The sequence below is a fragment of the Piliocolobus tephrosceles genome, chromosome 20 (assembly GCF_002776525.5).
Source record: "Piliocolobus tephrosceles isolate RC106 chromosome 20, ASM277652v3, whole genome shotgun sequence".
Lineage (NCBI taxonomy): Eukaryota > Metazoa > Chordata > Mammalia > Primates > Cercopithecidae > Piliocolobus > Piliocolobus tephrosceles.
In genome coordinates, this window is record NC_045453.1 from 21,744,726 (window position 1) to 21,757,395 (window position 12,670).

Below are 12,670 nucleotides of genomic sequence, written 5' to 3' on the forward strand. Positions count from 1 at the left end.
CGGGTTTACGCCATTCTCCTGGCTCAGCCTCCTGAGTAGCTGGGACTACAGGCGCCCACCACCTCGCCCGGCTAGCTTTTTGTATTTTTTAAGTAGAGACGGGGTTTCACCGTGTTAGCCAGGATGGTCTCAAACTCCTGACCTCGTGATCCGCCCGTCTCGGCCTCCCAAAGTGCTGGGATTACAGGCTTGAGCCACCGTGCCCGGCGTGAGGTCAGGAGTTTGAGATTAGCCTGGCCAACATGGTGAAACCCCATTTCTACTATAAGTACAAAAATTAGCTGGGCGTGGTGGCATGCACCTGTAGTCCCAGCTACTTGGGAGGCTGAGGCAGGAGAATCGCTTGAACCTGGGAGGCGGGGGCTGCAGTGAGCTGAGATCACGCCATTGCACTCCAGCCTAGGTGACAGAGCAAAGACCCCTGTCTCCAAAAACAACAAAAGAGTCCTGAATGAGAATGAAGTAGGCAGTGAGAACCATGTAGCTTTCCATGGGCAGAAGTCTGCAGGCAGAGGGAACAGTAAGTACAGAACCCTGAAACAAAAGTGAAAGCACTGGCATGTTTGAACAGGTAATACAGGATAAATCTATCTTTTTTCAGAGACAAGAGTCTCACTCTGTTGCCCAGATTAGAATGCAATGGCATGATCATAGCTCACTGCAGCCCTAAAATTCTGGGCTTAACCTATCCTTCTGCCTCAGCCTCCAGAGCAGCTGAGACTACAAGTGTTCGCCACCATGCCTGGCTAATTTTTTTTATTTGTTGTAGAGACAGGGTCTCACTTGTTGCCCATACTGGTCTTGAATTCCTAGCCTCAAGTGATCCTTCTGCCTCAGCCTCCCAAAGTGCTGGGATTACAGGCATGAGCCATTCTGCCAGGCCAGAACAAATCTAAAAGTTCACTTTCTTGAAGTACTTTTGAATAAACAGATTTAATTGTGGCAGTTAAGTTGGTCATTTGTTCATCTGACATTCATGCAACTGAGTTCCCACATTATGTTGGGGCTGCTAATGATTGATCCTGAAGGAATAATCTCCAGTCTTGACTGGAAACTCATGTTTTGCTGGGTGACTGCCATGTTGTGACTTATCCTTTAGGTCATACAACAAATGCTTACTAAATATGTACTGTCTGCCAGGTAATGCTGAAGGTCCTGAGCATATAGACAAAAGTCCCTGCCCTCAGGAGCTTGTAGTCCAGTGTGTGTGTGAGACGACAAAGAAGTTAAAGATGATTTCAAATGAGGGTAATTGCTAACACAGTAAAACAAGGATGATGTAGATGGTAGTCGTAGAAGGCCTTTTTGAAGAGTTGACAGTGGGCTGAGTGGTGAATGGTGCCCATTATCAAATTAGAGGATGAGCATTATTATGGTCAGGGAGAACTCTTGTGGCCAGTTTGTAGAACAGAAGGCTTTTATGCCTGGAATGTAGCAAGGGCCAGGAAGAGGTAGGAGATGAGGTCAATAGATGCCAGATTGCGTGGACTCTGCTGTGGTAAGGGATTTGGTGGTGGTGGTGGTGGTGGTGGTTGTTTCGGAGACAGGATCTCACTCCCATTGCCCAGTCTGGAGTGCAGTGGCCTGATCGCAACTCACAGCAGTCTCAACTTGCTGGATCTACAGGTGTGTGCCGTGACACCTGGCTAATTTTTTGTATTTTTAGTAGAAACAGGGTCTTGCTGTGTTAGCTGAGGGTAGTCTCAAGCCGGCTCAAACAATCCACCTGCCTTGGCCTCCCAAAGTGCTGGGCTTACAGGTGTCAGCCACCGCACCTGGCCAGGAATTTTGGTGTTTAATACAAGTAATTATGAGGAATTTAAGGAGTTTTAGTTGAGAAATAATACAAATGCTAGAGAAACGTAATGAAGAAAGTGAAATGCAGATTTATTAAGAAGTGTGTTTTTAAAAATCAAGAAAATAAGCCCTGCATGGTGGCATGTGCCTAGTCCCAGCTATTCCAGAGGCTGAGGCAGGAGGTCTGCTTGAGCTCAGGAGTTAGAATCCAATCTGGACAATACAGTGAGACCCCTGTCTCCCTCTCTCTTTTTTTTTTTTTTTTTTTGAAGACAGAGTAGATCTGTGAATCTCCCCCTGCACCCTCCCCAGGCAAGTTTCTAACAAGCTACCTTGCCTGAATCCCCAAAGGTAGAATAAATTTGCACATGGCAAAGAAAGGCCAATTTTCTTTAACTCAGATACACTGATGTTAATAATTTAACTTGACCACAGCAAACTAACTTTTTTTTTTTTTTTTTTTTCTTTGAGACTGAGTTTCTCTCTTGTTGTCCAGGCTAGAGTGCAGTGGCGCAATCTCGCCTCACTGCAACCTCTGCCTCCTGGGTTCAAGTGATTCTCCTGTCTCAGCCTCCCGAGTAACTGGGATTACAGGCATGTGCTACCATGCGCGGCTAATTTTTATAGAGACAGGGTTTCACCGTGTTGGCCAGGCTGGTCTCAAACTCCTAACCTCAGGTGATACGCCCCTCTCAGCCTCTGAGAGTGCTGGGATTATAGGTGTGAGCCGCCACACCTGGCCCAAACTTTCATGATTTCGTAACCGATCCACCATTTCAACACAGAAAAAAGGAATAGGAAGATACATAGATTAAATCATTGCTTTCCAAAGTGTGTTCTATTGAAAAGGGGTTCTATAGCCAAATAATGGGAGAGACTAGGCAATCCTCCCACCTCAGCCTCCCAAGTAGCTAGGACTACAGGGCCACACCACCATGTCCAGCTAATTTTTTGTATTTTTAGTAGAGATGAGGTTTTGCCATGTTGCCCGGGTAGGTCTTGAACTCCTGGGCTCAAGCGATCCATCTGCCTCAGCCTTCCACCAGTGGAGACTCTGAATTAATCTATGTAAACCAGTAACTCTGTGAGTTTAAAGTGCTTTGTATTGTGAGTCTCCAGAGTGGGGCAGGATATAATGTGTAACATTTTCCAAACTTGTGACATAAAAAACCATAAAGGGTGTAGCCTCTCAATAGATTGTATGTGTGGTTTAATGGGAGTTGATTTTCACATCTATAGAGTGGTACACCCTGGATTAGAGGGAGTGATTAGGTAGGTGGTGGGATCTACTCAGTCAGTCAGAACATTAGCTTCCTGTGATAAACACATTTTCTAATTAAGGGGAAGGACTGCAGCATGTAGAATACAGATAATTCTCTTTAGAAGGTTGGGGTTTCTGGCTGTTGGGGAGTGCCCTACATAAGCACAGCATTAGATATGTTTTCTTATTTTCTGGCTCCCTGCTGCTCAGTTGTCCTCTGGCTGCCCTCTTTTCACATCAGCCTTTCTATTGTGTTGTGAGTGCTTTCACTCTAGGTCAGTCCTCTGTCATTTCCACCTAAGAGGCAGCCTTGGGTAGTAGAAAGAGGGTAGACCTATGGAGTTGGACTGTTTTGAATCTGATCTTTATTTATTAACCATGTGTGACTTAGCCTGAGTGCCCTTCTTTGTGTGTAAAATGGTTGTGTGGAATAGATGATACGAAGCCTATGAAAACATCTAGCATCGTGTGCCTAGTTCATACTTGTGACACCTCCCCCATTCTGCAAACCATTAACAGCCCAAAGGTCCTCTACTCCACTTACTCCACTTTCATTACATTTTTACCCACTTCAGAAAACCTTCGTGGCTTCCCCGTACATTAAATCATGGCACTCTTCAGCCAAGAATGGAGGAACCTATATGATCTGATCTTGATCTCCTAGTCCACTATTCTCTCTTCCCATCTCTGTTACTTTGCTCACACAATTTATTTTGGCAGGTGTGCCCTCGTCCTACTTTGCCTATTCAGATATACATATTTTTCAAGGTTCAGCTCAAGGCTTAGGCCCTGGGAAACTCTTGGATGGCCACATAACCCCGTGACTCCCTTCTTAACCTCCTAACATTTAAGGTGCTGTCTTTGTGATTCATTTGGCACTTCAGAGGACAAATGTTTCAGAATTTGGGATTTTTTTTTCAATGCACGTACTGTGGATTACACAACATCCCCAGTGAGGCTTGGGGTAGCACCCTGTAATCAAACATATTGATATTTCTTTAGTGAAACAAATTTTCATACTAAGTGAGATAAATCTGTGTTGATAGCCTCAGGCAGTTTAGGCTGGTTTTGCTTCCAAGTGAGTTTGCCACAAACTTTTTTAAAAAAAACAGACTTTCAGTTTTTTGATTTTTGGATTTAATCACTTTAGTAAAGGGTGTATAGGCCTGTACTTGGCATTTCAGTTGTGTCTTGTCTTTCGAACTATTACGGAAGCTCCTTCCATAATAGGAACAGGAACTTGATTGCATATTGTCATAGACATTTTAAAAATAAATGGGTCCTGGCATGGTGGCTCATGCCTGTAATCCCAATGCTTTGGGATGCCAAGGCAGGAAAATTGCTTGAGGTCGGGAGTTCAAGACCAGCCTGCGCAACATGGTGAAACCCTGTCTCTACAAAAAATACAAAAATTAGCCAGGCATGGTTGATTGCGTCTGTAGTTCCAGCTACGCAAGAGGCTGCGGTGGGAGGTTGGGGCTTGAGCCCTGGAGGTCGAGGCTGTGGTGAGCTATGATCATGCCCCTGCACTCCAGTCTGGGCCACAGAGCAAAACTCTGTCTGAAAAAATAATAAAATTGTTTAAATTCCTGACTGTGAATGTGTAAGAGATATAAGTGATTGTAAGATTAGAAAAGTATGAAGAGAATAAAACTCTCTTTATAGCCATCACCTAGATGTTATCACTGTTCTGCATTTTGGAGTATATTTTTGTTTTCTTCTATATGTGAAGTTTTTTTGCATAAATCGAATTATGATATCCTTGAACTTTTTCCACTGACCTTTTTTACATTTTAAAAAAAGTGTGTGTTTAATTTTTTTCTTTTTCATAGAAACCTCTGGTTAATTTGGTGCATGATTTCCCTGAAAGGGCTCCACTTTCCCATCTACATGTGGCTATATATCTAAAAGTTGCCTAATGGGATCTAAGCATAAGTGGAGTTTTCTAAAAGTTGTTTGTTTGTTTTTTGTTTTTGAGACAGAGTCTCACTCTTTCCCAGGCTGGAGTGCAGTGGCACAATCTTGGTTCACTGCAGCTGCCGCCTCCAGGTTCAAGCAATTCTCCTGCCTCAGCCACCCAAGTAACTGGGATTACAGGTGCACGCCACCACGCCCAGCTAATTTTGTATTTTTAGTAGAGACAGGGTTCACCGTGTTGGCCAGGCTGGTCTCAAACTCCTGACCTCAGGTGATCCACCCCCTCAGCCTCCCAAAGTGTTGGGACTACAGGTGTGAGCCACTGCGCCCGCCCTAAATTAGCTTTATTGAAGTACAATTTACATACTATAAGATTTATCCATTTTAAGTGAACTGTTTGGGAAATTTTAGTAAATTTATGAAGGTTATGCATGTGTCACCACAGTCCAATTTTAGAACATTCTGTCACCCCCAAAAAGTTCCCTCAGTTTGCACCTAATTTTATCATCTCACCAACAGGTTGAAGACCGTAAAGCTCCATTGATAAGATTCCCAGGATTTGTGGTCTGTTGGTAATCATGCACATCTGACACTTGTACTTTGTGTATGTGCTGTTTCTGTTTTTTTTTTTTTCCATTTTCCTTTTAATTGGGTGGGTTCAGACTCCTTTTTTTCCATTTTTAATTGACAAAATTGTATATGTTTATGATATGCATGTTTTGAAATATATGTACACTGTAGAATGTCTAAATCTTGCTAATTAACATATATATTACTTCACATGCTTGGGGTGTGTGTGTGTGTGTGTGTGTGTGTGGTGAAAGCACTTAAAATATACCCAGTACTTTTCAAGTATACAATACATTATTATAGTCACCTTGTTGCACAATAAATCTCTTGAACTGTGTATTTCTTAGCCTACGTTTTACTAGTTAAATCGGCGTAAGCCATTTAGTTAGCTTAAAATTTGTGGACTGGGTACGGTGGCTCACACCTGTAATCCTAGCACACTGGCAGGCCAAGGCAGGAGGATCGCTTGAGTCCAGAAGTTTGAGACCAGCCTGGGCAATATAGTGAGACCGTGTCTCTACAAAAAATTTTTTTTTAATTTGTCATCTCTTAGATGTGAAGTTTTTTGGTCACTTACAAGCATATTATTTGATTTAGTTTTGTTTAAGCTTTATGAAAACTTCTAGAATCATAATCTTAGCTGTCATCTTCTGAACTCTAGAATTTATCTCCCTAGATGCAAATTCTTAGCACATTGTTTGTAGTATTTGCGATTACATGTTGTACATGAAGGAATTTATTGTTTCTTTAATCTCAGAACTTTACGTGGGATATTTATTTGCTGTTTAAAATTTTAATTTCTTATCGTGGTGCTTTTTTTTTTTTTGGAGACAGGGTCTTGCTCCATCACCCAAGCTGGAGTGCAGAGTGCAGTGGCACCATCTCAGCTCACTGCAACCTCTGCCCCCAGGCTCAAGACATCTTCCCACCTCAGCCTTCTGAGTAGCTGGGACCGAAGGTGCCCACTGCCACACCTGGCTAATTTTTTGGGTGGGTTTGTTTGTTTGTTTTGAGACGGAGTTTTGCTCTTACCGCCCAGGCTGCAGTGCAATGGTGCGATCTCAGCTCACTGAAACCTTGCCTCTCAGGTTCAAGCGATTCTCCTGCCTCAGCCCCCCGAGTAGCTGAGATTACAGGCTCCTGCCACCATGTCTGGCTAATTTTTGTATTTTTAGTAGAGATGGGATTTTACCGTGTTGGCCAGGCTGGTCTCAAATTCTTGACCTCAGGTGATCCGCCTGTCTCAGCCTCCCAGAGTGCTGGGATTACAGGCATGAACCATCATGCCCGGCTTCAATTTTTTTGTAATTTTGGTAGAGACGGGTCTCGCCCTGTTGTCCAGGCTGGTCTCTAACTGCTGAGCTCAACCAATCCACCTGCCTTAGCCTCCCAAAGTGCTGGAATTTACAGACCTGAGCCACTGTACCCAGGCTCCTAAGTTCCTCCAGTGATTTTTTTTTCTTAACCTTTGTAAGTCCTTTCCCATAGCATTAAATCGTATAAACTTCCTGATGACTTCGAGCGGTCCTTAAGCTTTTTTTCTTATAGTCATAAGAAAAAATCTTTTTGAAATTTTGGGATTTTTTTTCATCTCCCTTATCACAAAATTGTCTCACTATTGTTTTGGGGGAAAAAGACACATCTCATTTGCTGGACTCTTGTCTCAATACATAAACTCTTTATTGCCCATACAAGAAACAACAGATGGATGACTTTCAGAGGGACCCATAATGTAAATGGATTTTTTAAAATGTAAATCACTTTTTCCTTAAGTGACCAGTTACCCAAATCTCATTTTATATTTTAGATCCTATAGCAATGGAACTCAGCGATGCAAATTTGCAAACACTAACAGAATATTTAAAGAAAACCCTTGATCCTGATCCTGCCATCCGACGTCCAGGTAAAGAAAATAAACGTTTTTTGGTTGATTAATTCCTTCAGGAGAGGTGAGAGAAACCTATATATTATCTGCTTCCTTATAAATATATTTAACAGAAAGATTGGTTCTCAGCCATAGTTTATATGTGTTACAGCTGCTATACCATGGTGTGTTTCTTTTTTTGAGTATAATAGCTTTTATTTGGCATCTTCTGGGATTAAAAAGTACTAGTTTAGGGATAAAAAGTACTGACATGTTTAGAATGCTTTGTCTTTGACCTTTTCCAAAATACCCACTTAAAACCTGCCTGCTTTAGAGATAAAATAATTAGGGCATAGAAAAGAGAGTAATTGCCTAAAAAGTGATTAAGTGAATGAAACCAAATAATCAGTTACTGTCTCTTAGTTTTCTGTTGGGTTTGATTTAACTAACATATTTTAAGACCTGGAGCTTTTTTTTTCTTTCTTGAATCTGACCACATTCCATTAAAAACTTAGAAATAAAATTTTGAACTCAGGTGTTCACAGGACTCAGACGTTAAGTTAAATGAGGGAGATAGGCCAAATAGAGACTGGTAATATCAGGAGAATACATGCCCTGGTTAAGTGGCAAGTGTTTTTTGGAACTAGCTAATTTTGGGGATTCAGACAAGTTTTGCAAGATCAGATTTCCAATTTTGCTTGAAAAATAAGGATATTTATATGAAGTGCCCTCAGTTTTAAATATTAGCAAGTAACTTCAAAAGATTTTGGGGCCGGGCGTGGTGGTTCACACCTGTAATCCCAGCACTTTAGGAGGCCAAGGTGGGCGGATCACGAGGTCAGGAGATCAAGACCATCCTGGCGAACATGGTGAAACCCCGTCTCTACTAAAAAATACAAAATCTTAACCAGGCGTGGTGGCAAGCGCCTATAGTCCCAGCTACTTGGGAGGCTGAGGCAGAAGAATCGCTTGAACCCAGGAGGCGGAGGTTGCAGGGAGCCAATATTGCCCCCACTGCACTCCAACCTGGGTGATAGAGTGAGACTTTGTCTCAAAAAAAAAAAAAAAAAAATTTGAAATACAGTGCAAACCAAACTACTACTGGGCCAGATATATCTTGTGAGCAGTCAGTTATTGATCCTTGATGTGGGCCATATTAAAATGCCCTTAACCTGTTTCTTCAAAACTTACCAATGTGTATGCTCATAGAGGATTTTGGAAGAGTTCCATGAGAAAGAGAATGTGTGTTATATATGATGAATAGAATCATGAACATGTTAATGCATCTATCCTATTCTGGAAAAGTCTTTGTGGTTTCTGAGACGGAAAATTAGTTTTTCTATTAGTGTGTAAAGAAGTAATGTGTTTCTGGATAAAGGGAAATTAATGGCTCTAATCTTCTTAGACTTTCAAAGAAAGCCATTGCCAACACTATTAATTTTTTTTTTTTTTTTTGAGACAATGTCTCGCTCTGTCGCCCAGGCTGGAGTGCAGTGGCGCAATCTCGGCTCACTGCAAGCTCCGTCTCCTGGGTCCACGCCATTCTCCTGCCTCAGCCTCCCAAGTAGCTGGGACTACGCCCGGCTAATTTTTTGTATTTTTAGTAGAGACGGGGTTTCACCGTGTTAGCCAGGATGGTCTTCATCTCCTGACCTCGTGATCTGCTCGTCTTGGCCTTCCAAAGTGCTGGGATTACAGGCGTGAGCCACTGCGCCCGGCCAGTTATTTTTTTTAAATAGTGTGTGAGGCAAGGGTTCTGTTGCTTTATGAATTCAGGACAGAGTGTAAAAATAATCTGGTGTTTCTGGGAAGTTGGAAACATAGCATTTCTCAGGGATTGAGACTGACTGACAAGACTGACTCAACTAGACTTTTTGAGACTCCTTGAGTGTGCAGAAACATATGCATATGAATATTGTGGTCAGTTGAAAGAAATGAACACAGAAAGGAACAGACTCAAACTCACTTCCTGGGTATTTATTACAATTTAGGAAACAGACTTGGCAATTCACATGGGCTTTTCCTCAAATCATGTATGTAGTGTGTTGCCCTGTACAAAATGCTGGCTACTATGTGGAGGAAACAAATCATTCTGTACTCGTATAAAACGCTAGTATGTTCCCTCCTGAAGAACATTTTTCAGTTTAACAGTCCTCATCCTTCAAAAAAAACAAGCACAAAGCAGGGAGAGTTTGAAAATGTCAGTGAAACTCTTGGGACTCAATCAGAAAGAGGGAAGGTGTTAAATGATACATGAAATCAACTTTTCAAAAATATTAGAATCTTTGGTGTTGCCTTATGAAGCTAAAGATAGGAAAAAATTAAGAGAAATACTGTACTGCCATCACACGTGATAAACCCAGGAAATTTATCCCAGAATGTAATCTGGGTTGAAAATATATTGGTAAATTTTTTGGATAAATTCATTGCTGGTATTAAGAAATTTTTAGTTTTTTTTTTTAGATCGACAAAAAAGCTTAGAGCTGATAAGGTAGAATAAGGACTGCACTAAAACTTTTTCAGTGGTGAAGCCTATCTATGTGATCTTAAACAAGTTGCTTAACCTTAGTGCCTTGATTTTTTAAATGCTACCTACTTTTCTGGGTAATAGTGATGACTAAATGAAATTTTATATTTATATATATAAATAAATATAAATATATATAAATAATATATATTTACATATATATGTAAATCGCTGGACCCATATGGCTAATAATAATATATTAGGATGAATTGACTCATTTGCTCTTCATCACTAGCCTATAGAAGAAATATTAGTACTAATAGTACTAATAATACTCCTTTCTGGAATAAAACATGGGTATATGAAGTCTTGAAGTCACTTAATCTCTCTGGGAAGCAGCTTCTCTTGCAGATAAGATGATCATCCAATTAGGCCATTTTATAGGTTTGTGAGAATCATGTGAGTTAATGGATGGTAAAGTGATTTGAACAGTGAGGCATTATATAAGTTTAATGTAACATTATATAGAATCCATTTAATAGAAAAGTGAAGCCCTGTAGACCTACAAATAACCTAATCTTTTTCTCTTTTTTTGATATGTATATGATGCATATATTAGGTGGAAAGATTTTTATCTTAGTCGTCTAACATGAAAATTCTTTTACAGCTGAGAAATTTCTTGAATCTGTGGAAGGAAATCAGAATTATCCACTGTTGCTTTTAACATTACTGGAAAAGTCCCAGGATAATGTTATCAAAGTATGTGCTTCAGTAACATTCAAAAACTATATTAAAAGGAACTGGAGAATTGTAAGTATTTTGTGAATACATAATTTAATACCCTGTATGTTTATAAGGTTTATATAAGCAGTGTTCTTCAAAGATAAGGCACATGCTTGTAGTCCCAACTACTCTGGTGGCTGGATCACTTGAGTCCAGGACTTCAAGGCTGCAGTGAGCTATAGTTGCACCACTGTCCTCTAGCCTTTTAGTTATAGAATGAGACCTTGTCTCAAAAAAAGAAAGGATTCAGATATGGATCAAAGATAAAATTAAACAGGACCTTTTTCCAAAGCTTCTGTTATTTCATTTGAATTTATATAAATTTGTCCAGCTTCATACCTCAGGTTGCTAGGGAGTGAGACTTGGTCTTAATCTCCATTATGTTTGGAATTTACACTTTACTCACCGCCTAGTGACGAGACATTGTGGGAAGACAGTCTGAATAAATGAAGTGATTTCTGATATTGGAAAATTAAAGCTGAGAAGAAATCAGATACATAGAAAATTTGCAGAATTTAAAATAATTTAGATTTCAAATTTTTGATAAGGTATTTTGCCCTATGTCTTGTGGGATATGTATATGTATATATTCTAATTTTGAGATTAAACCTATTTTATAACAGGTTTAATGATTAATAAATTATAAATTAAGAAACAGGCATTTTTTCCCTTAGCTTAGGACAGTGGTTCTCAATTGGGGGCAGTTTCGCTCACCAGGGGACATTTGGCAGTATATTTGGAGACATCATGGCTGGGGGATTGCTACTGGAATCTAGTGGGTAGAGGCCAGAGATGCTGCTGTGCATCCTACAGTGCACAAGATAGCTTCATACAACAAAGAATTATCTGAGCCAAAATGTCAGTGATGCTAAGGTTGAGAAGGCCTGGCTCATGATAGAGAAAAAGATGAGGCTTTTTTGTAGTGATAGCAGATGTTACAAAGTATTAGCAGTTGACAAAAATCATCAGTTTATCTAAAAAGTCAACTTTAAACCGCTCAAAAACTTCTTAGAGTCTTACTTTTTTTCTCACTCCATAAAAGAGAGAGTAAATATTGTTTTAAGCCTGTATGATTTCTCAAGTATCACCATGAGTGGTAAAGAACTCTTAGGCCGGGCGCGGTGGCTCAAGCCTGTAATCCCAGCACTTTGGGGGAGACCGAGACGAGCAGATCACGAGGTCAGGAGATCGAGACCATCCTGGCTAACACGGTGAAACCCCATCTCTACTAAAAAAAAAAATGCAAAAAACTAGCCGGGCGAGGTGGTGGGCGCCTGTAGTCCCAGCTACTCAGGAGGCTGAGGCAGGAGAATGGTGTAAACCCAGGAGGCGGAGCTTGCAGTGAGCTGAGATCTGGCCACTGTACTCCAGCCTGGGCGACAGAGCGAGACTCCGTCTCAAAAAGAAAAAAAAAAAGAAATCTTAGAAGCCAGGCGTGGTGGCCCATGCCTGTAATTTCAGCACTTTGGGAGGCTGAAGTGGGTGGACTGCTTGAGCTCAGCAATTCAAGACCAGCTTGGGGAATAAAGTGAGACCCCATCTTTACAAAAAATATAAAAATTAGCGAGGCATATGGTGGTGCATGCCTGTAGTTGCAACTGTTAGGGAGGCTGAGATGGGGGGATCGCTTGTGCCTGAGAGGCAGAGGTTGCAATGAACTGAGATCATGCCACTGCACTCCAGCTTGGGTAATAGAGCCAGATACTGTCTTTTAAATCTCAGAATGTTTAAAAGTCCATCTCTACTGGTAGACATGCCAGCCCTCTCCCTCTATTTTGATTTGTAAAACTAGTGAGACTTCTAGAATCTCTTTGGGTGATATAATCTAGGATGCATTCTAACTAGTAATGGTCAAGAAATTGTCATAGAGGACTGGATATGGTGGCTCACGCCTGTAATCGAAGCACTTTAGGAGGCTGAGATGGGAGGATTGCTTGAAGTCAGGAGTTTGAGACCAGCCTGGACAACAAAGTGAGACCCCCATCTCTACAAAAAAATTTAAATTAGCCAC

At 41.0% G+C, this 12,670-nt stretch overlaps 1 protein-coding gene across 1 annotated transcript in view; it reads left to right on the forward strand.

Moving 5' to 3' along the window:
- Nucleotides 1-12,670, forward strand: part of CSE1L (chromosome segregation 1 like) — a 47,785-nt gene that overhangs the window by 4,780 nt on the left and 30,335 nt on the right. Inside the window, exons 2-3 of the mRNA XM_023195318.2 lie at nt 7,353-7,448; nt 10,544-10,686. Of these exons, the coding sequence (XP_023051086.1) occupies nt 7,364-7,448; nt 10,544-10,686 (228 nt within the window). The 5' untranslated portion in view covers nt 7,353-7,363. The remainder of the gene's footprint in view (nt 1-7,352; nt 7,449-10,543; nt 10,687-12,670) is intronic.